Source organism: Stegodyphus dumicola, chromosome 10, assembly GCF_044657685.1.
Source record: "Stegodyphus dumicola isolate Sdum_Otavi_A_Nest chromosome 10, ASM4465768v1".
Lineage (NCBI taxonomy): Eukaryota > Metazoa > Arthropoda > Arachnida > Araneae > Eresidae > Stegodyphus > Stegodyphus dumicola.
Window position 1 is genome coordinate 167,400,922 of NC_140777.1, and position 24,617 is coordinate 167,425,538.

The 24,617-nt window shown below is 31.9% G+C and overlaps 1 protein-coding gene across 2 annotated transcripts in view; it reads left to right on the forward strand.

Moving 5' to 3' along the window:
• LOC118180638 (uncharacterized) overlaps positions 1-18,657 on the forward strand; it is a 141,355-nt gene extending 122,698 nt beyond the window's left edge. For both annotated transcript variants that reach the window (XM_085825833.1, XM_085825835.1), the window contains 6 exons: positions 3,003-3,083; positions 4,278-4,382; positions 4,470-4,516; positions 7,238-7,322; positions 10,963-11,055; positions 17,404-18,657. In XM_085825833.1, coding sequence (XP_085681959.1) covers positions 3,003-3,083; positions 4,278-4,382; positions 4,470-4,516; positions 7,238-7,322; positions 10,963-11,055; positions 17,404-17,460 — 468 coding nt within the window. In that variant the 3' untranslated portion in view covers positions 17,461-18,657. The remainder of the gene's footprint in view (positions 1-3,002; positions 3,084-4,277; positions 4,383-4,469; positions 4,517-7,237; positions 7,323-10,962; positions 11,056-17,403) is intronic.
• The last annotated feature ends 5,960 nt before the right edge of the window (positions 18,658-24,617 follow it).

Sequence of the window (24,617 nt, forward strand, 5' to 3'; positions counted from 1 at the left end):
ATCTGAATAACTCCATTTATTACAATTAATATTATAAATACATGGTATAGTAATAAAAAACCATATGTCCATTTCGATTATGTGCGCTTTTAAATCAGTATGGGCTTTTATCAGCGTGGGCTTATATCAACGTGGGCTTTTATCAGTGCGAGCTTTTATCAATGTGCGCTTTCATCGTTGTGGGTGTTTGTCGCGTGGGCAATTATCATAGTGGGCTTTTTTTTTTTTTTGTTGGGTTTTGATGCGTTCTTTTAAATATCGTCGATAAAAATTAATAAGACCTCACAACGTTCTGAGTTCATGAACGGTTGTTGGAAGTTTGTAATTAAAAATAGTTTGGACTTTGTTAGGTAAATTTCTGTATAAGTTCAAGCCACAATACATTCATACCTTCGTGCAGATTCTCCATTATTGATTTCTTTAAAGCGATAATATTTGGTGACAACAATTTGAAAAGTAAATTACTATGAGTCAATGCAAAATCCATTTCGAGACATTCCATTCGGGACAAAAGTCCGTTTGGGGCTTATTATTATGAAAAGTTTTGTTAAAAGAAGTCAGAATCTCAATCCACTGACAACACCCGATTGATATCTGAAATAACTTAGCATGCATATTAAGCAACTATAGATATACAAATGTATGTGATTGATTTTGTAGGAAACGGTGCAATGCACGCATACGTACAATTATTAGATATTTACTCTTGAGGACGTGCAGAACGTGTAACTTTCTTTCTTTTTAATCTGAATTTGCTTCAAGTTTTTTCTAAAATTCGCTTTTAAACATATATTAACATTTTTCTTATTTTAAGCAGATACTTGATTTTTTTCATCAATATTCTCATCATTTTTAATACAACATAGATTGGGGTTACCACATTCTGAGGAAAAGAAGTCAGGGATGCTCCAAACAAAATTTTAACCAGTTTTATCGTTCGGAAAGGAAAATTTTGCCAGAAATTTAATTTCCGAAGGATATGGTTAGAGCACGATAATAATAAATGAAAAGTAGTCATGCATAAACTACCGGCTGCTATCAGAAAGTTATTATTTTGTAAACCTACATTGCAGTAAGAATACAGAGGCTGTTCACACATTTTTTAGACGATATATATTGTATTCACAAAACTAAGGGGACTCATCGGGAGATTTAGTAGGGATATCAGCTAAGAGTATGGCCTTGATACCAGTTTTTTGTTCCATTTCTTTTAGGAAATTTACAGTGGATTTTGTAGTGTGACTGCTAGCTTTGTCCTGATGGAGTCTCACACATGGATGGCACTGTGGGTAAAGCGATGGTATTTCATTCAGAAAAATTGGCGATAAAATATGTTCCTGATAGTATTTGGAGTTAATCTTGACATTTGTTTTGCACTCTCTTTATTTTTAACTTGCCATTATAAGAAAAACCAGCAACAATCATGAATCCCTTAGGAAAAACTTTCTTTCGATTCTTTGTAACAAAAAAAAAAAAAGCCATTTATTATCATAAAAGGGGAGAAAAAATTTAAGTACATGGTTCAATCATTTAGATAACCCATGGTTCATCTATTGTTATAAATATTTTCCATTTTTCTTGGGATACGAGTTTCTCATATAGAATTCTGCAGCGTGTCCTGCATTGAACGATATGCTTTGGAAGAAGACGATGCACATTGCGTTTTCTTGCTTTCTTAAGGTTTAAATCAATGTTTATCATTTTGTTTACAGTGGACACCGGGCATTTTAATGATTTTGCAACTGTCCTTTGACTAGGGGGATTTTCTTGTAATATTAAACAACGTACCTTTGCAATAGTCGAAGATGTCCGTTTTTTCTTTGGATACTTGTTTGGAATTTTTGTCCCACTTGTGGCTCCAATTTGAAGCTTTTTTCCTTTATTGTTGATGATATTACCTATCGACGCTTTAGATATCACTAAACAATGACTCTCACATCGTTTTTGGATAACGGAGTATGCATTATTGTCGTCGGAAAGAGCGTCAATGTAACCTTCGAACCACTGCTTTGTTAAATTCGCCATTTTGAATAAAAACAAAACTTTCAAGCCACAGACGATAATTTTGACTTTTAAAAACATAGTACAAATGAAATTACTTCTTTTGCAGCAAACGATTTTTTATTACCGCTTACCAAAATCGTCTAAAAAATGTGCGAACAGCCTCTGTACATAGTGATATTAAAATAACAATATGCGATAGTAGCTGAGTCGAACACGTTGCACAGAGCGCCATGAATCCGGCTCATTTACCATATAAAGAAGCCAGAGGGACACCTCACAATCATGAATCTTGATGGCATTTCCCAGGAGGGACATCGGAGGAACAAAGAAAAAGGGGGGCCAGGATTTCGAAAGATCCAACACATGAGCAGTAGATAAGGCTACAATGAGTTGGAGCATAAAATAACAGATGTAAGGTGAAATCGCATGTTTGGAAAGTTTTCTAAGTGTGAGAACAATTGCGACGTCCGGTTAGCTTAACAAGAATCTACAGAAAAAAATGGTTCAGATAATAAATGTAAGGGAAAATAAAATGGATAAAATGCTGTTACAAAAATGCAGATACGAAATTGAATAGAGTGAAAAAATAACCAAAGAAATATAGTTTAGCAATTACAATAAAGGAAGGAGAAAATTATGCGAATATTTTTAAAACTTTCAGAAACTAGCGCTAAAACACCTAGTTGGGAAAATACGCGAGCCCAAATAGGGTATTTTTCTCATATGAGGTTTCCTTTGCTTAATTTTTTAAGTTAAGGTTTTGCATTTTCCCACCTTCTACCTGTTTTCGAGTAGTAACCTAGATTGTATTACTTATAATAATTTATACTCCTGTTGATATATATTTCTATTTATTCTTTCCAGATTTAAGTTTTCTTTACCTAGCAACATTATATTCTTTTCAGGTGCTTTTGTTTGTTACTACCATTTCCAGTTTCTTATATTTCATTTACATTTAACGTGTAATTTTAGATTTAATTTATTGCTCATTTATATAGGTAAATTCAACCATGGATCGGTTATCTGGAAAGACAAAACCTAAAGAAGTTGCACCAAATCTGTTAAAATATATGGCAATGGTAAGTACCATTTTTCATAATTTTCCCTCCAACATGACTCAAGTTTTCCTCATAATCAACCTAGCCTCTTATTATTTTCACTGAAGAAATTCTTCCATAATTGGCATATTTAATATTTTATATAATCTGATTATTCCTATTCTTACTTAAAAATAAATTTTATGTGTGAAAATATTTGCTCTCATTTATGAGTCGAAACGAATACAGACAAAATGACAAAACGAGTTTTTTGGAATTATGGATCATCTTTGCCAAACTTACGGATTTCTCTTTGAAATTATGTTACAATTTTTATTTGAATTATGTTCATAACAGCAACTTTGTTTATCAGCAGCAGACAGATTGAACATAAAAAAAAATAATAATATCTCATGTTTTTCAAATGGCAACAGACTAGAATGAAAAGTAAAAGAAGGCGTTAAAGTGAAAGAAATCAAAATCGCATTTCGAGACTAAAATTCCGTTAGGGTTAAAAATCACGATCCCTTCTTACGAATGAATATCGAGTTGAATTATAAATATAACTACATCCAATTGACTTTTCGTCCAGGCAAAACGACTACAGCCCTCACATTAACTTAGACTTGTACCTAATAATAGTCGATTCATTATTTAAAGTAGGTCAAAGCCATGAGGATTATATGCCTGACAGGAGGGATGCCTTCATTTAAAGCTTTCTGAAGCAAATTTGTTCACCATTTTGTTCTTATCATTTCTTCATTTAAAGCCAGTTTGTTTGCCTGGGATCCAACCCAAACTTCCTCGAATTCAGTGGTCTTAATCACTCGGCCAAGAATGAGGTGCACCTGATAATGAAAAGAAAACAATTCTGAAAAAATAATTTTTAGTCTTAATGCATAAATTTTAATACCTAAAATATATTTCATATTTCATTTCTGAGGGGGGAATTTAATTAAATTATTTGTTTTTCTGTTATAATATTTGTGAGTTACAAACGAAAAAGTTTTTCTGTTATAATATTTGAGTGACAAACAAAATTTCTGTGGTCCATCGTGTGAAATGATTCGATAACTTGAAGACAGACAGAAATGGTATTTTTTTAATTGGAACTGTCTGGTATGTTACAGCCCGATTTAAATTATATTTACTTTTCATTCGTTTTTAAAGTACATTAACCATATAAGTTTTTATTTTAATTTAATTATTCCTTTTTTCTTTTTTTTAATAATGCAGGTTAATAAAAGGATTGAGTTCATAGATATGAAAATAGCAGAGTTAGATGAAATATTAGTAAATTATAAAGATCATCTGGAAGAAATGAGAGAGGATCTAGCAAGAGTGAGTTTTTCAACCCTTTTGCAAGTAAAAAGAAATATGTGAAATTGATTCAAGATTATTTAATTATATGATTTTTTTCTTTTGTAGATTTGTATTGAAATCGCAGAGTCGAGTGTACAAAAAAGAAAAAAACTGTAAGTACTTTTTTTCCCCAATTTTCAGATACAATGATCTGTCAACAACCTGTTTTTATATTTCATACTGAATTTTACCTAACAAATGTTTTTATGTTTGCCATTTTTCAATGTAAAAATAAGCTGGATGCATATGTGAGGTTTTGGAGACTACGAAAACTGTCCGGTATTTATATATGGAGTAGATAAAAATGTAAACTATATGTCATAGAGCTGTTTTTATCTCCTCTTAAGTGTGGAAAATCTTATATCAGACTTTGTATAATTGCAATCTTACTTTTTTTATTTTCAGCCACTTTTCTTATTTACTTTATTTCAAAAAAGAATTACGTTTTTCATATCTCAAAAGCGCGACTTAAAACATATATTAGATTTATATATAGCATTATTCTAACATAGGCATTTTGACACAAATTCGGACTTTTTCCGAAAGAAACATATCATTTTTTTTCATTTCGATTCTACGAAACAAATTATGTTTAGATGTTAAATTTTGTAATTTTTGGTGAGAAATTGAAAAATTTATCTTGGCGCATTTCTTTTGAGTTTGGCCAAGAATAATTCACTTGGCGGAATTCTTAATTTATATTAACCTACTTACTTTCCTTATTTTTCATTGATGCACGAGAGGAAAAAGGTCCATCGTTCATTCTTTCAAATAAGTGTAACAAAGTGCGTGAACCACATTTTCGTTATTATCGCTTATATAAAATACGCCAAATTTCAAAACGCACCAAAATGTAAATTTACATATATCTTAGGAAATATTGAATAAAAAATTCTGAGTTTTTGCTGATATGCTTAGAAATATATCTACTTTAAGATGATGTTAAAATTTTTGTAGGTTATAATACAAACTTTTTTCGAAAAATTTATAAAAAGTATTCAAAAATACAAATTTTTAAAAGATATAATAAAAATGTATGAATTATATTTGGATTAAGCCTAAATTCGAATTCTGGAAGAAGGAATCAAGTTAGTTTAATAAAAAAAAAGAGATATTAATAAATATGTATCTAGTTCAATTAAACATTGAGGAGCTAAAATTTTTAGAACTAATTTTTATAAAAGTACTCGTGAGATTTTTACAAAACTTGGCAGTTTCGCATAATTTGAGTCGCGGAATCGAAATACGAAAAAAAATTGGCATATCATTTCAGAAAAAGTCCTATTTTGTGTCAAAATACCTATATTAAAACCATGCTATATATCAGGGGTCGTCAAACTTCATAACGACAGGAGCCGCATAGTAGATTTCATGAATGTTCGAGAACCGCAAATACATATTTATACCGTTTCAAAAATAATAAGACATGTATTCAATGGAAAGAAACTTTTGAAGTAAATTAATGAGAATTTCGCATTTTTTATGTAATTAAACATGGTTACATATAAATGCAAATACATGTTTTGTTTTCTGCTGGCCTGTATTCAGTAAAGTAAGTCCCAATAAAATATAAATTTGAAATTACTGTATTATGTAGTACTGTTCAGACAGGAAAAGGTAAACATTTTCTTTTTGTTTCCTTTATCCTCCTCCTTTTATAATTGCCGTTTGATTTTAGTAGAAATAAGCTAAAATCCGAAAAATATAAATTGGTCTTTAAGAATACAGTTATGTAAAACATTTTTCATTTGAGTGAATTATAAATAATTAATTAAAAAAGTGTTTTTTTTAAAAAGTGATTAATAAAGAAACGTGACCATGCCTGCTATGTATAAATCTAATAAATACCCTAAGTCGCCCTTTTGAGACCCGAAAAAAGCAAGTTGAAATTTGTCAAACGGGAGATATAGAAATGTCCCATTTTTTTAGGGGGGGGCTAGTGTACATGCATACATACAATTCTAAATCCAGTCCACCGGTAATTCTAAATTCATATATTACGTTCCTCAGATTAAATTGATTCCTAAAATAAATAAGTGAAATTTTGAAACAATCCTGTGTAATTACCTTTTTGAAATCTTAACTTTTTGATCACCATTGTATTTAGGTATAACATGGAAGTACGTTATGGGAAATTTTTAAAGCATGTAGAATTTTAATATTATTACGGATTTTGTATTTAGTTAGCTATTTTTAGTAGAACTGTAATTAAAATTGTTTTATATCCAATCACAGTGCAGCAGGAGACTTTTAAGAGAAAGCTACGTTGGAAAAGTAAAAATACAGAAGCACGCGCATTTAACAATGAATAATTAGATATCTCGTAATTCTATTCTTTTGCTTTCCAGAAATCTCGAGAAAACGGAAATTACCAGAAGCTTCTCGTGACTGATTAAAAGGCTTTAAAAAGCTGGAGAGAAACATCTCAGTTCAGTTGTCTACTGACTGTTGTTATTGATTGTAGCGAATTCGCGGTGAGATCGAATTAGCTTTCCTTGCGCTTTGGATTGCGTACTATTTAACGTTTTATTAGTTTAAAATATAACTACTGTGTGATATTGTACGAATATCTTTGAGGGAAAAAATCTAGCATTTTATTACAATACTTGTGATAAGAATAAATTTTATTAACCTTTTATCAGACTTGTGCATTCAATCTATTATGAAACCGTATGCACGCAGCAATATTTTTATATACAGTTCATTGTGAAACTCTTATCATATGTTATATGGTTACTGTACACTGTGGATATAAATACCTCCACATGTAAAATTAAAAATATATTGATATTTTATTCTTAACAATTTTATTACATTTAAATTCCTCTTAATAGATACGAGATGGAGAAGGATCGTCTGGCTGATCAGTCTTTTCGTTTGGAGAAAATAAAATCTCTTGTGCAGAGATTTAATGCTATTGTGAGTATTATTCTTTAATGTCTGTTAGGCTTAGTGATATTTATTAATGATCTGTCGTAACGAAGGAACTAAACTGAAATTATAATAATAATAACAATAAAATACATCTGTGACAAGTTTTCGACCTTACGGCCTTGGTTCTAGTGTAGAATTGGGTGCCCCTTCGATTAGCGATAATTTTTGTAAAATTTTGGCGATGAAATCTTATTTCTGGTTACCATGATAGTATAACTTTGCCTCCTGATTTTTTTAAATAAAAATAGATTGATGTGTACATGGACAAATTTAAACAGTGCGCAATGCCTAGTTTGTGCAATTCTGGGATGTTTTTTTTCTTTTTAAATGAAAATAGATCGATGTGTACATGGACACAGAGTTTATGCAATTGTTTGACTTTTTATTTTGGTTCTGCGTAGCGGCCATCTTAAAATTGTGTCTTCCTGGCGCCGATCTTGGCGTCAAAAAAGAATCGCCAAAAAACAAGGGGCACCCAATTGTAAACTTTTACCACGGTCTTTACTTCCATAAATCTCCTATTCCCTAGGGTCACCTATTAGTTCGTACAATACTCCGGAAGTTAAATTTTCCGAAAAACTACAATGAAGATATACGTCGGGTAAGTAATTTCTTGGACGGAAAAGCAGTTTTCTTAAGTTTTAGCAGTAGTTAGATGAGGTATAATGCTTATATGGCATAAATGTACTTTAGAGTAAGTCCTAGGAAGTAGCACGTGATCACTATACACTAACCAAAGTACAAAATCATGATAAAATAGAGATGCAAATAAATGTAGTAAAAATGCAGAAATCATCGTAAAAATAAAATAATGCTTTAAAATATTTGGGTAAACAGTAAAGATGAAACTGAAATTATATATCTATGTCGTAACACAATTAAGAGGCAATCGGCCTAGTGCGGCCTTTACCAATATACACTCATGTCCAAAATTATCTTTACATACCCAAAAATGATGATATTCAATGAAATATCGAATTAATGTGATCCGTATTTGCAGGGAATGTGTGAAAACCAAGCTTAATTAGCATTATCCAATCAAAAGTAATCAAACTGTTTGTGATATGCAAATCTAGGCGTTACGTCATCCAAGGGTGAATCAAGCGCTTTGCGCAAACTGAATATTTGAGTGAATTTCTGCAACATAGCGTTTGATTTCAGTGTGTAGGGACTCAAAGCGGTTTGTTATGGCTTCGAAGTATCATTTGGAAGAATCTGTAAAGTGGCGAATTATTGGCCATTTAAAAGCAGGGCAGTCAATCATGGAAACAGCCACATGTTTGAATATTTCAAGACAGACAGTCTCTAAGCTATGGAAACAGTTTCAAAATGATGGAAGTGTTGCAAGAAGGCCTGGACAAGGTCGGAAACGAATGACAACTTCTTCTGAAGATCGGTATCTGGCATTAACTGCCCGTCGTAACAGAAAGGCTATTGCTTGCCAGTTAAATTCAGAGCTTGCAGCCGCCACTGGAACTCTTGCATCACGGCAAACAATATACAGAAGGCTTAATGAAAAAGGCCTGTATGCCAGAAAGCCAAGGGTATGTGTTTTACTGTCTTCACAGAAAAAGAGGGATCGCTTTAATTGGTGTAAAGAACATCAAAACTGGACTGAACTTCAATGGTCCCATGTTATCTTTACTGATGAGTCGTGGTTTAGTTTAACTGGTGATTCTAAACGTGTTTACATCTGGAGGGAGTCAGGAACACGAAATGATCCCTCGAACATTGTGGAACATGACCGTTTCGGTAGTGGAGGTGTCATGGTATGGGGTGGAATAATGATTGATGGACGTACGCCCCTACACGTGTTCAGCAGCGGATCTGTGACAGGCCAGATATATCGAGATGAGGTCTTATATCCTTATGTAAGATTTTTCAGGGGTGCATATGGACCTGACTTTTTATTTATGGATGATAATGCCCGTCCACATCGAGAAAACCTCGTTGATGAATTCCTTGAAAGTGAAGACATTAAGCGAATACCTCGGCCACCAAACTCTCCTGACCTTAACCCGATAGAGAACTTATGGGACTACCTTGGAAGAGCAATTGCATGTATACATCCTCCTCCTAGAGATGTAAATGCTCTGAAGACGGCATTGCTGGAAGAGTGGAGATTAATTCCCCAAACTGTGGTTAACAACGTTATTTCCAGCCTTAAAACACGTTGTGATATGTGTGTACAAGTCAGGGGAAATCATATTCCATATTAAATTCGTAAGACTTAATTCTTTTTCTGAATCATTCCTTTTTTTCTTAACTCTTTTTGTCACACTTTATTACCATTTTTATTGTTTCATGCTACAATTTTATATCATATGAGGTGATCTTCAATTTTTTCTTTTGCATTTATGTGTCATCATGTTATGTATGATTCCACGAAAATTCATTAAATTATAAGTCATAGTCTCTGAGAAATCCGTGAATTTATGCATGTAAACATAATTTTGGACATGAGTGTATTATAAGTAGGGTGTCTTTAATGATTTATTAAAATCCTGACACCATTAATATCTGCCATCGTATTTAACCTATATTCCATTTGATAAGTAATCAATAAAACAATTCGACAAAATAACTGATGATCTGTGGTCATGTTTAATCCATCATAATCGAAATTAGTTGAAACAGTGGATACAAATTCAGCATTGCATATTGTTGTTTCAAAGCAAATTAGAAATCGATGAAAATCTGTGGTTTTATTTTTATTTCCTCCATAACTTTTGATATTAGAATCTTGAGTTGTTCGTTTCAGATTGAGCCCACATTCCTTCAAAATTTTCCTGCTATTATACTGTTCTTTTCTTTTTGTATTTGCGCATGCGTATATATTAGATTGATAGTGACAAGCAAAAATTTCACCAATCAAAATCAAAGAAACAGGAGATTATATTAAATTATTAGATTATTATAGATTATATTATTAGAACTATTATAGATTATATTATTAGATTATTATTAAAAAATATTGAATATTGGTAAAAGCGCAGTTTGAAGAAGCGGGTATTCACTCAGGTAGAGAAAATATATGTGCAATATAGATAAAATATGTGAATGCCACGCATGTGCACTCAGATGGTCTTCGGCCGCCTTCGCTACCGATTAATTTGGTCAGTTCCATAGACTGCCCGTAGCAAGCGATTGAACTTTTTTGGGAAAAAAGGTGGACGTCGACCTTTCCCAGCACCCAGAAAAGAATTATAGAAAGTTTGGTGACGATAGCTATAGTAGTGACTGAGTGTATCATGAACAAACAAACAGACATTCTTCTTTATATATAGAGAGAGAGATGTATGAAAGGGTATTGCTAATCTTTCAGTAGAGCCTTGAATACTCCAATATAGCCTTGAAATTAGCTTGCTTATAGTTTCTCAAGGCTATTAGAGTTAAATCTCTTGCTCTAGCAGTTATAAATTTTGATCACATGACTAACAAAATACGTAGTATTTTATGTTAATAACAATTGCCAGGAGTTGTATCAAGATTTATTGTCACATTGAAATAGTTAATGAACGCAGTTTTTTAAACTTTGGAGCAAATCTTATTTCAGACTTTTCTTGTACAGACTGTGCAATTATGTGAGTTTAGGAGTGGTAATTTTTTTCAATCTATATTACAGACTGATGCCATGAATATGACAGTAAAAGAACTGAAAAGACTGTCCAGAAAAGTAAAGACTAATACTGTAAGAAAAGTAAAGATTGATACTGAGGTAAGAAATTTATATTTTGCTATTCCGTAACATGAACAAAAAATATGATATGACCAGAAAATGACCAATTCCATGTTAAGACGTAGAATTGGTGGAATAGCAACGAGCTTTAAGTAAACTATCAACTTCTGGTTGATGGTTTTGAAGTAAAATCTAATTGGCTTATAAACCCTATGGTTCAATGTTAATTATAAACATCACTCATTTTTTAGTATTCCATTCTCTCATACGATGGATATTTGTAACTGTACGGGCTCATGTACACATCAGTTGACACACTTAAAAATATCCCGTCGATCGTGGTATATCCTCTGGTCATCGCATTCACAAATCAATCGCCTAACAAACACAAAATTTTTAAACGCAGCATATCTATAGAATTTAACAAGCTCACAATTTATTGGTCCGTCTTATTTTTCAAGTTAAATAATACCGGTACATAGAAAGGTCTGAAAAAAACCATTTTTTATTTTAGTCAGCCACATAGATGCACAGAATCCGTTATAAGTTATCAAACATGTTGTGGTTTATGACATATGCTTGGAATACGATTCGAGTTCGATGAGTCACGTTGCACACGCCACCCTTGTTTACATTCTTCGAGACACTACTACAGTCTGTCTACCACTAGAGCTGTTTCATCGGCATGTCCAGGTGGTGACGGTCGCTAATAGGAACAATGAATAGTATATGCAATTAGAGTGAACCAAATCATTTTTTTTTGACGAATGCTGGCAGCGAGAAAATGTTTATTATTCGGCTAATAGCTCTCGTAAACCTCATAACTATTTAGTAGTAAGTTCGAATGAATAAGTAGAAATTTGAAAACAATTATTTGAAGAAATATTATTCAACCACACAACTCCAATAATTAATATAAAATTCTAATAAAAATATCTAAAAGTGAAAACATTTTTATGATTTTTAAGTAAAAAGTAAAGTTTTGTTTATGTGATAAAGTAAAAATATCTCCAAGAAAGAAAAAACTGTATGCTTTTTCCGACTATGCAAAATAGATGGGAAAATGTAAAGGTTAACATAAAATGAAAGGTTATGTCGGCAAGTGAAAAACTCTTAGGAGAAAGTAAAGTATCTGATGTGGGCACCCCACGACTTCATTGAAAGATCTAGGAAAGTACACACATATATATACATATATTTTTTTTTCTGCACTTCATTTAAACTTATTTTCTGGAATTCCATTAGAGATGCATTTCTCATTCAATCGATTCGTGTCTACGCAAAAAATAAATAACTCAAAACATCTTCATTCAAACTTGTAAAATACAAAAAAAAAAATTAAATACCAAATACAATTAAAAACAGCTAAAAAAAGAGTTTTTGCAAAATAACGTATGTTAAAACAATATATATAAATCTAAAATATACTATAAGTTGCGCGTTCAAGACATACAGTGTCTCACAAAAGTGATGGGACACTTGTGCTTTACAAAAGGAAACTGTGGTAAAATAAATTTAAAAAACATGTAAAAATTTTTTGTGAATGTCTTTCATACTTAAATTTAGTAACAATTATTACATAACATACATTTTCTCAAAATAATAAAATATTCATTTAATAAAAATACAATTGTTTAGAACGAAGCAAAAAATGGCTCGCATAAGTGATGGGACACTTACTTTTCCATCAAATATTTATCCAAAAAATTTACTTTTTAAAAGGTTTTAATATTTTGTTTTATTTCCTTTTACTTTTAAAACATGATTTAATCTTCTTGAGATGGACTAATTTTTTTTGTGATTTATGGAGTGATCTTACCCCATTCTTCCTGAAGCACCGATTTTAATTGTTGTTTTGAAGAAATGGTGTGTTTGCGAATTCTTGATTCCAATTCTTGCCAAATATTCTCTATGGGATTTAAGTCTGGAGATTGTGATGGGGTTTTTATTATTTCAGGACAGTTATACAGCAGTCTGTGTCTGACGTTCAAAGCAGTGTGCTTTTTTTATACCATTGTCCTGGGAGAATTTAAAATCGTTATGAAGGTTCAATTTTCGTGCTGAAGATTTCAAATTTTGATTTAAAATGTCAATATACTTGTACTGATCCATTATACTGTCGATAAAAACAAGATTACCAACTCCAGCGGACGACATACACCCCCATACCATAACTCCTCCTCCACCATGTTTTACTGTTGGCACCAAGTTCTGTTTGCGAAATTCTTCCCTGGGTTTTCTCCACACCAAGATTCTACCGTCAGAACCAAATATATTAAATTTACTCTCATCAGCAAATATAACTTCATTCCAGTAATCAGAATTCTTAATGTTGGATTTTGCGAAAGCCAGTGTGAGTTTTCTATTCTTTTCACTTATGAAGAATTTTTTCCTGGCTGCTCTACCGTGATATCCAGTAGATCGAATTACTCTTCTAATAGTGTCAGCATTAGCAATTACTCCATATAATGCTTGTAAATCAGCAGCAATTTTAGGAGCACTCATTCTTGGATTTTTTTTTAATATTTCGAACGATAATTCGCTTTATTCCATTGGATAGTTTTGATGGTCGGCCAGGTCTTCTTTTATCCTGGATCATATGATTCTTTTTATATCGTTTAATGATATTGAAAACTGTTGAATGACTCAAGTTAACTGTTTCAGCAGTTTCTCTAATAGATTTTCCACGTTCAATATCCAAATTAATAACTAATTTTCGAATTTCAGAAAAAGTTTCTTTTTGTTTAGCATTCATGGCTGTACAGAGCTAAAAAACACAAAAATTCCGAAACAAACTGGAGAGAAATACTGCAGACGATTTTATAAATTATTGCCAATTGCTTTTGAGTAAAAATAAAAACCCCAAAAAAATTTTTTATAGTAGTACGTAGTAGTATCTAATGGTGTCTCAGCACTTATGTGAGCCATTTTTTGCTCCGTTCTAAACAATTGTATTTTTATTAAATTAATATTTTAATACTTTGAGAAAATGTATGTTATGTAATAATTGTTACTAAATTTAAGTATGAAACACACCCACAAAAATGTTTACATCTTTTTTTTAATTTATTTTATTACAGTTTCCTTTTGTAAAACACAAGTGTCCCATCACTTTTGTGAGACACTGTAGTTCAGTTTCGTCATTCGACCGAGTAGAACGAGAGATATAGACCCCGCCCCCCTTTTGATTTGATGTACTTATCCTAGCAAGTTTTATTTTCTGTTCTGTGTCTTCTCAAAATTATCCCGTTCAGAGCAAAAAATGTCGTTGTTTTAGAAAAAAATATTTTGGTTTACCTAGTTACAGCAGAGAAAGCAGTCTATGTATCTTATGGGGAAAACAGAAACAAATGTTCAAGTAAATTTAACCCATGAGAATTCTAAAGTAAAGCCCGCTTAAAGCTCTCAAATGTAAATTGTCTTTCACTATTGATAATAGGGAGAAAGCCAACAATAGCTGCCAAAAGTTTTCCCTTGAACTCAAAAAATCTAGTTGTACTTAAATGTATTAATAAATTTCCATTTTAGTGGGAGCTGATGAAAGTAGAAGTCACAGTAAATACAAAATAATAGGATAATTGTTTAGCAAAAATAAAACACTACAATCGCTATCATACAACTTAAATAATTTGAAAATGAAGTTCTTAAGTACTTAAGTACAGAATTTTTATAACTATAAAATTCAGATTGAGCCAAAAGTTTCACAAAGCTTTTACATCTATGATTAAAAAAAAAAAAAAAGAAATTTTACATCATAATGTTTAGGAATTAACTTAGGTGAAAATTTTGTCTCTCGAGACTGCCTTCCAGCTTTCCTGCAAAAACATTTTCTGTAATAGAGTAAATAATGACTTTCTCGCAAATAGATACTAGGCATAATGTCCAAAATAGTAGACCGTTTGTTTTCTGATCTAGATATCAAGTATAAACAAGATAAAAATCTTACCTAGTCAGAAGATTTTCTTTCTTTAATCCAAGCAATCACGGGATATTTTTTATTTACTGAAAAAAATCTACTCAGAAGCAGACAAAAGCCCTCATTATAAACTAAAAATTATATTTTAATTTCACATTGCACATTACTACCTACAGTGGATCTCAAAAGTGTTCTCCACTTTAAGAATTTGCAGAAAAAGTGCTATAGCCCGGAACTGAATTCGAATACAGAGCTCAAATAATTTTTCCTGCCATCTTCATGCTGATTTTGAATAAAACCAAATTTTTTGGTTTTAAATATTGGCAAATTTTCTTTTTCTGAAATTGAAAATATAAGGAGGCATAAATAAAACACAGCAGAAAAGTTATCGTACACCGAAACATTTTCGTAAAATTCCATAAATAAAATTATCGTCTGCCATTTTTAAAAATTTTTGCATTTAGGAGACGTTTAAAAAGGTGTTTCGCTTTATTCTTTGCTTGATTATGCTCTTATATTTCATTTAATATTTTAAAATGGGTCGTAGTCATAAGGAAACAACTAGTAGCATTCAAAAATTGATTGTTTCATCATAAGAGTGGAAAATCTATCCGGAATATCGCTAAATTAATAAATTTATCCCATTCTAAGGTGCAATATGTGATAAAATGCTTTAAAGAAGAAAATTGGATCGAAAATAAAATAAGAAGAGGTCATCTGGGAAAGTCTTATCAGAGATTTATAGTTATAAAATTAGTGAAAACTCTATCTTTGAATGTTGTAAAGATTTCGACAGAATTTACTGAAAAGTTTTCTACTTCAGTTTCACCTGAAACTGTTCGACGAGTACTCAGATCAGCTAGATTATTTAGATCAGCTGATCGAGGAAAATATAGAAAACCTAGGCTTTCAATCGCAATAATTATTAATGGTAAATAAGCCCGAAGCGTCTTATTTGCAGACGAAAGCAAATTTAACGTTTTGGATTCCGGTGGGCGTATAATTGTAAGGAGACGAGAAAATGAGGAACCGAATCCCGAGAACTTCGTTGGAACCATGGAGGTAGGAAGTAAGTCCTTTCTTACCTCCATGGTTGGAACAGTAAAGCATGGGGGTGGAGGTGTCCTTGTGTGTGTGGGGGGGGGTCATGTCAACACATCAGGATTAGGTAATTTAGTGTTTGTTGGTGGCATAATGAACCATGCTCTTTATTTAAATCTTTTACAAGATAATTTAAAATTACTCGCCCAAAACTGGGGTACTGCCAAACTCGACATAATCTAGTAAATGACTTCACTATACGACTTCCTTCCATACAGAAACTTAACGCTTTCAGTTATATAATCGATATTAATTCTTCCCCTACCACCTGATACTTTTCGTTTAATTCCGATTCCAACCTGATGCCATTAACTAGAGCGGCCTTCAGAACATGAAAGTAGTGTGTCTCGCTGCAGTATTGAACTAAGAGACTTTTACCAATGTCTTTAAATCAACCCAGAGCCTTCCCTTTAAAAACGGAAGCTGATGTTGCTATCTTCTGCCTCCCCAACTAGATACGATAGAAAGTGACTTTTCTAACCCTTTCACAAAATATATTGCAAAGCTTCTACCATCAAAACTGAAGGCTGGATTCATCGAATTAGCCTTATCGTTTTACGGCATCTACAGTGTACTCTATTCCTTCACTTAGGATCCACCAGCTGTTGAGCAATACAATCGCTGAACACCGTCAGGTCTCCCTGGGTTTTGATGTTAGAGCATTTTCATTGTTTTCACTATGCGTAACGTTAATAGGAGCCAGTTTCCCTTAAAAAGTTCCTCCACGAAAGTATTCCTCTCCTTAGGCAGATAGTCCTCGTGTGTTTTGTATTAATGAAATAAACCAAATTGAACCTTCGGTTGCATTTCCCAGCGTTCCTCCCACTTCCAATATGGCAGGGGCTAAACTAAAACTTTTGGAATCTTCAGGCATCCTTAACTATGCATGTTGGGCATTAGTGTGCTGAACTCCATCTACTCTGAATGTTAATTCCTTCAACCACAAAAGACAGACAGACAACTTTTTCCGCCGTCTTAGCTTCTAAGTCAAATTTTGTCATGCTTCCAATAAGGTCGTAACATTGTCAGCGCTTCATTAAAATTCTGAATACTTACGAAAATAGTCTGCTTTCATAGCTTGACCTTTTTTTTTTATGCTTTTAGAAATATATGTTTTGTTCTACCATTTGTAAATTTTTTAATGCATGCATAATAAAACAGTTGTTTTAATACAGATGTAGCCAATTTTAACTGTAATTTTTAGCATCATTCTATAATTTAGATAAACAACAAATACTGGCCTTTGTAGTAATATTTATTATCATACTAAAATATTCAATGAATTGTAATGCTAGAACTTGAGGGCAAATTCTTGTTTCCGTTGTACAACTTGAAGCTTAGTACTGACAATATTTCCATTTTTATTACAGACTGAGGCTATGAAAAAAAAAAAGTTAAAAACAAGAACAAAGAGTGCAGAAAAATGAATGCTGGTTTTGAGGAATTCGTATTGGTATTGAGAACTCCAAAGCGAAGAAAAGCAGCATCTTCTGAAGAGAGTGAAGCATCATTCAAAGAAACAAAGCCAAAGAAAAACCAAAGGTTGGTAAATGGGTCAGCTCCGATTCTGAATCTGAAAAGAGCATGAGTTCCAGCGAAGAAAGTGAAAGCAGTCAAGAATCAGAAGATCAGTGGAAAGTCAATAAAAGCTGTGAAGGGAATCAAATAAAACTCAACATAAATAAGAAAGCCATTAGTAGTGAAGATGATGATGAATCCACTTCTCGAGAATCTGCACCGAGGAAGCGGGAGAACAAAATCGTCTCAGATGAGAGTGAAGAGGAGGAAAGTTCATCAGAAGATGACAAACAAGACTCTCGGCCATCGTATCAGCCTAACTATGGTCCACCTGAGCAAGTCCCTCCTTTTATTTCAAATCCATATGTAGCAACACCAGTGCCACAGCCTAATGGAGGATTTATGATCCATACTTTGTTACGAGCTAGGAATCCCGAAAACGAAGAAGATGAACTGACAGGTGTTACTGACATAGTTTCATACATCACACAAGAATAAATCTAAATCATGTAAATTACCATTCAGCATTTTAGAGAGCATTTATCAATGTAGATAACTTGTATGTATAAAATCATATTTGCAATATGTTTTATTTCTAGTTTTATATTTCATGCTAAAAGTTTACAAGCTGTTGTCTTTTTTTTTATTGATATTTTGTACATTGATTTGACATTTTTTTATGGCTTTACAAAATTGGTACCGATTCTTTGGTTATTTTCACGTCCTGTTCTTTTTGGAATGGGTTTATTAGTTACTGTTTCTAATGGTAAGTATCAGCTAGGTACTTGAAGTGTAAATATGCAAAGTCCTCCTGGTAGTAGTAAATGCTGTAAGGATCTGTAAGGATGTCTTTTCTCCCTCTCCCCCGTTAAGCTGCCATTACATATGTATATTAAAAAATATTCTGCTTTGGATTTGTATCATGTATTCTGTGTTGCTATTTAGCACCATAGATTTCTGTACACGTGAATGATCTGTATGTCTGTTATTTATATAAGTGTATTGTTTATACATCCTACTTTATCACATGTGTTATAATTTTCATAATTCATATCTATTCAGATGTAAGCTATTTTGTTTTTTAATATTAAACGAATGAAAATTCATTTTTCTGGTGCCTTTATGAACATCTACTCCTAGACTTTAGGTACCAAACCTAATCATTCCCATTTCATGAACTCTATGAACAGATTCTACTTAGTATACTGTCGCTTAAATGTGTAAAAACAATTAACACAGGACTGATTTAATGTTTATTTTACTTTCCTTTCCTTTTCCCACTATTTCCGTGTGTAGCTTGCTGATAGCAAGCTGTATACCGGCTGTCATGAATTAAAAAGTACATTGCAGGTATAGCAAATGCATGAGTGTGTCCGGAGGACAGGATGCAAAATGAAAATTTATTTTACTGTATGACAGATTGGTTTAAACTAAGAGCTGGTTTGGCTGTTTACTGGTGACCAAAAAAAGTCGTAAAAAATTCCTTAAAATATACAAATCATTTATTTAAAAAAATGTAGACTGTGCATAAGTGATTTAATTTTTTATATTAGTTTATAGTTTCTGAATGAATTCTGTATTTATTAATATTTCTTAATGCATTCTTATTTTATATTTTAACTTCTAAAAAAATCTATAGAAGGCTGAATTTATATAATTGATGCGCATTAAGTTAAAATTACACCCCCTAGTATTTTTAAATGTGTTTATTATACATCAGTTTATGATTCCTTGACATATTTTCTATATCAGTTAAAATTTAATAGAAAATATATGAAAAATGGGTTACATGTAGAAATGAAAAATATAGAATTCTCAATAAAAATTACCTTCGTATCGATAATGAAGGAAAATTTCAGAAAACATCATAGTTTTTGGAAGCTGATTCTTTTTTTGTTTGTTTTATATTCTTATATGTAGGATAGAAAGATTTATCTGCAATAAATTTAGTTTAAAACTATAATATATATTAAAATACTAAAATATGCACATGTTGGAGCAGTCAGTTTAGTATATACAAAGTGTTCAAAAAATATGCTAGTTTAATTTTGACTTAATAATCTCACTTTTCTGTTTTTCACCTGTTTTGAGGAATATCCTTATTTTTTTATAAAGTCTAAAAGTTAGTGAATGCTGCTGAGAAAGGAGACAAATTATGGATTAGAAACATTTTACAAAATACAAGACTGTAATTGTTCTTCTGGATTCATTTTTTTCCCTCCTGTTAAAATTGTATGTCAGAATGAAAAATACCAAAACTTTTCCAAAATTCAAAACTGATCAAGAAGTACTAAAAGTACAATCAAAATATCAAACAATACATAAAAGAATTTAATATGTAATCAACTTATACATCTATAACTATAAAAAGAAAATTTTTTAAATTTATGACATGGCAGAAACTGATTTTTAACTTAAAAAAATTTCTCATATATCTTCAGGTTCTCCCAATTTTTTTTCCTTTCCCTTCTTGATAGCATAATATACTTTTTTTAAATGCATGATAGTTTTCAATTTCAAAATTAGTCTGATTAAACTATGGCCTTTTAAAATTCAAAATTAATACATTTTTAATTTGCTATGAAGTTTTATTAGCTTAAGCAATTGATAGTAATTTTTTTAATGTGAAATGCTGAATTCAAATGCACACAGTCTCATTAAGTGATTAATTACAAATTAGCTAGCTGATGAGTTGATAGTACACTATGAGCATTTTATTTCTAGGATAACAAATTTTTTAACCACCTAACATTTGTAATTACATCATGATTACTTATTTTTCATTTTAAAAATAATTCTGTAATTGAAGTTGTCTTACAGCAGCAATCACTGAATTCCTAAAATTTTAAGCTATTTAGCAAGTTTCTTACCTGTTTAAAACATTTGAATTATTTCAATGTATTGCGATTAAAGTACATTGATACACATAATGATTAAGTTTTATAATGTATTATAATTTCAATGTATTACATTTTATAAAGGTTTATAATGAACAGATTTGTAATATATAAACATAAAATAAATTAGATTTTAATAAAATATATATATGCATAGGTAATTTATTAATAATCTAAACAATATATATTTATTTTTATTTACTTTGATAAGTCAGATATGTAAGTAGAACAATGCAAGGTGTTTACACAAAACACTATTCAAATCAAAATTAGTTTTTTCCCCCTCCTAAAGAACAAAAGGCCGAACAGATTAGTTGGATAAGTGAAATGGTGCTCTGTGATGATAAACTGTATTTAAATTTTGGTGAAAGATCATCTTCAAAATTCTCAGCTGCATCATAGAAATAGTTTTAAAATCAATTCTGAATAGTTCAGGATTTAACACAGTTTTATATAACACAGTTTTATGTTCTATATGATGGACAACTTATGATTTGATTTTTCTACATGGTCATATATTTGATATATTGACTTTTAAATATAATTAACCAATACTGATTTTTAATATTATGCTGAAAAGGAAAATTTCTGATACAGGTTATTGAAAATGCTAGAGTAAGCTATTAGAAGTCCAAGTTAACAATTTAATGACTACTTTCTTAACGGCATTCATGTTATTCAAAATGTTCGAACATTTTGTTACACTCGCACATTTAAGCATATTCTTACAAATTTTCTGAATGTTGTTAGTATGTATTTTTATGAACATATTCTTTCTTTCTTTTTTTACTGGAATTTCATTGAATGCAGCTGATGAAAAGCTCATGGCAAACTGAGTGCAAGCATATGCCTTCAAAATTCACTAAATTTAAGATGGAAAATATTTTGTCCGATTCTGCCAGATCCATTCGTTTAAACTTTTAAATCAGATTTATATTATTTTATGAACGTATTCTTTGCCTGAATTTTTTTAATAAAGTCCTTTTATGGAACAATATGCTCAGCACATTCCAAGATAAGTGAATGAGTCACAAATTATTCTTATTTCTTCATATAAATTAGTAGGAACTGTTCTTACATTTCAGATACTAGGTTGGGCCTAGTGCATCAGATGATATGCCAGAGCATTTGGACAGGTGAGATTTGCTTTCACTAGAGATGTTAGAACATTATCTGAATATTTTAAAAGATTGCAGTTTTACATCATGTGAAGAAGTGAATGATTGCGGTATTTCAGAAATTAGGGATATTCATATATCCACAAGAATAATATTGGATTATAAGTCTTACTAAAAAACAATATTATAAAGTATTTCAGAAAAGAAAATTATAAAATCGTAGTTTTATTGATTTTCATAAAAAATAAATACATCTATAAATATTTGCTATTAAACACTTTTTAGTTGTAATAATTGTAATTGAATCGTGATTCAACAAATAAATATTTTCATAATATAAGTAAACACAAATTTTTACATTTCAAATCTATGTACATTTACACAATAAGTTGCTTCAAGGAATTTGTCAAGATAAATGATTTATACATTTGAGGTTTTTTTAGACATACAAAAGTACTTACTTAAAAACTTGCATGATTTATACTTTACATGTCACCATATATTTGTAGTAATTTTTGCCACGCAACTCGTATTAATATTCATATTCGTATTGTGAAACTCCTGAAAAAGAAGTTGCTATTATTGCAAAAACTCTTAAGATCTCAGTTTGTCACAACAACATTAAATGAATATTTGTTAAAAGTCTTAGTTTTATTGGAAAATGCTGCTTGATGAGATGTCACAGAAGTTCTTAAAATATGAAGCATATTTAGGATACAATTCTAAACATCTCAGTTTCTGTTTGCAATTTTCTCAATTCTTGTTAATTACATAGGATACAAAATCATTACGAAACTGTAAAGACTGACTGTTTCTCATATAAAGAAAGGCATGTATTCAGAAGTTAGAATCGATTTTTAATATAATTTTTTTTTATTAAAAATAAAATTTTCGAGATCAAATTTCTGCTGAATTTGTTGTTCAGTTATATAAAAGAAGTGTCAGAGCTCTGTTATTTAGGGTTCCTGTATGCTCTGGCTAGACTTATGATTTATCCCTAAAATTAAGAGAGGCTCCAGTGCAATAACATATAAAAATATTTGAGGTAAAAGTTTTGCAACACGTAAATGAAAACCAAAACCAAAACATGACACCTTTTATTTTCAGAATGATAAGGCTAATAAAGAATTTGACCATATGATGTATCTTTACACGCCTCACAATGGACCTTCACCCTTTAAATGAGGTTATTAACCATAAAAAAACTTGTCGCAACAAATCCCATTCTTCTACAGGTAAGGATTTTAATGTTTAAAGCAGGGGTTCTCAACCAAGGGAGATGTGGTCAGACTTTTATTTGGCTATTAAATATTTAATTTTACATTATAAACATAAAAAACTACTTTTAAGTTTTGTTATCAACATTTTCTATACTTTTATCTGCTTAATTCATAAAAAATATGTTATTTTTCATGTTCTGGAAAGAAGGGGAGATGATCTTCTAACAATGGTGAAAGATGTGCATGGGGCAAAACAGGATAAGAACCACTGGTCTAGAGATCCCTGGAAGGGTGTTGATGTCGTGCTAACTCCCCTATAGCAGCGGTACTCAAATGTTTTGGCTCACGGAACCCTTTTTAGAATCGGTGTCTACAGCGGGCAGTGTTTAGGAGTGCTTAGGAATAGTGTTAAAAGAAGAACGTGGGAAATAAAACAAAGTAATGTAAATACAGGACATATCTAAACAGCAGCAATATGTTTGTGCTATGAAATTATTTTTTAAAAATTTAAATTTTGAAATTTACAATCGTATTTCAGTATTTTCTCAGCTACCAATTGATGCCATGGTTTCGTCAAGACTTGATCATACAGCAAAGTTACTTCAAAATTCAATAAATTGAATTTGCATTACAACAGACTGTTGGTGAAAGCAACAATAAAAAAAGTCCATACAATAAAACACATCGAATTCAGCTAAAATACTCGTAAATACACTGGTGTACAAAATTAAGAGATGGAAAACATTTTCCCTCATTTCTCCTAAAATACCACGCAAAACCTGGACAGTTTATTGCCATATAATGCCACTGTGGTGCTGGGAGATGAGTTTATGTATTGCTGTGCATGTTGCTACATCAGCAGGAGATATACAAGTCTGCATCCAGCTGCTCAACTCTTTCCGCTTTGCAACACAGTAACGATTTTTATTGTCTTTCTTAAATAATCTTATTGTTTTTCGCTGTTTTTTTATGAGAACACATCATCGTTTGGATGCTGGTATGAGATGAGAATTGTGGGTATGCTTGAGGCAGGGCAGTCCAAACTTCAGGTTGCAAGGGAACTGGATGTAACATCAAATTTCATCTCTAGTTTGAGGACAGTTTAAAAACAGAAGACTAGGACATGGTTGCCCGAGTGCCAGAAAGACCAATGATGATCAGCATTTGGTACTTCAACCAAGCGCCAGAGAACGTCTACAGCCATACAACCTGTCTTGTGACCTCATTACTGCCACAGGTTCAAGAGAACAGAAGGCTCCATGAGACAGGACGATATGCTAGAAAGTTCGCTATTTGCATTCGACTCACTCCCTCTCACAAAAGAAAGCATTTACAATGGTGCATACAACACCAACACTGGACACAGTTTCAGTAGGCTAATGTTTTCTTCATGGATGAGTCCAGATTCAGCCTACAACCCAATTCTCAGAGATTATTGATATGGAGGGAACCTGGGATCCGATGCCATTCCAGCAACATAATGGAAAGGGAGCAATGTGGTGGTGGAGAAGTGATGGTCTCAGTAGAGATCATTCAAGATACCCGCAAGCCGCTCCATTTGTTTCACACTGGGTCCATGAACGCCCAGAGTTACACACAGGAGATCCTAGAGCACAATGTGTGACTTTTCAGGGGAGCTGTTTGCCTTGAGTTCATTTTTATGGATGACAACGCACTACCACATAGGGCCCACCTAGTTGATGACTATCTGGAAAGCGAGGATATACACCGAATGGATTGGACAGCCAAATATCCTGACTTTAATCCTCCTGAACATCCTTGGGATGCTCTTGGGGAGGGTTATTGCAGTACACCAATGCTCACCCAGAAC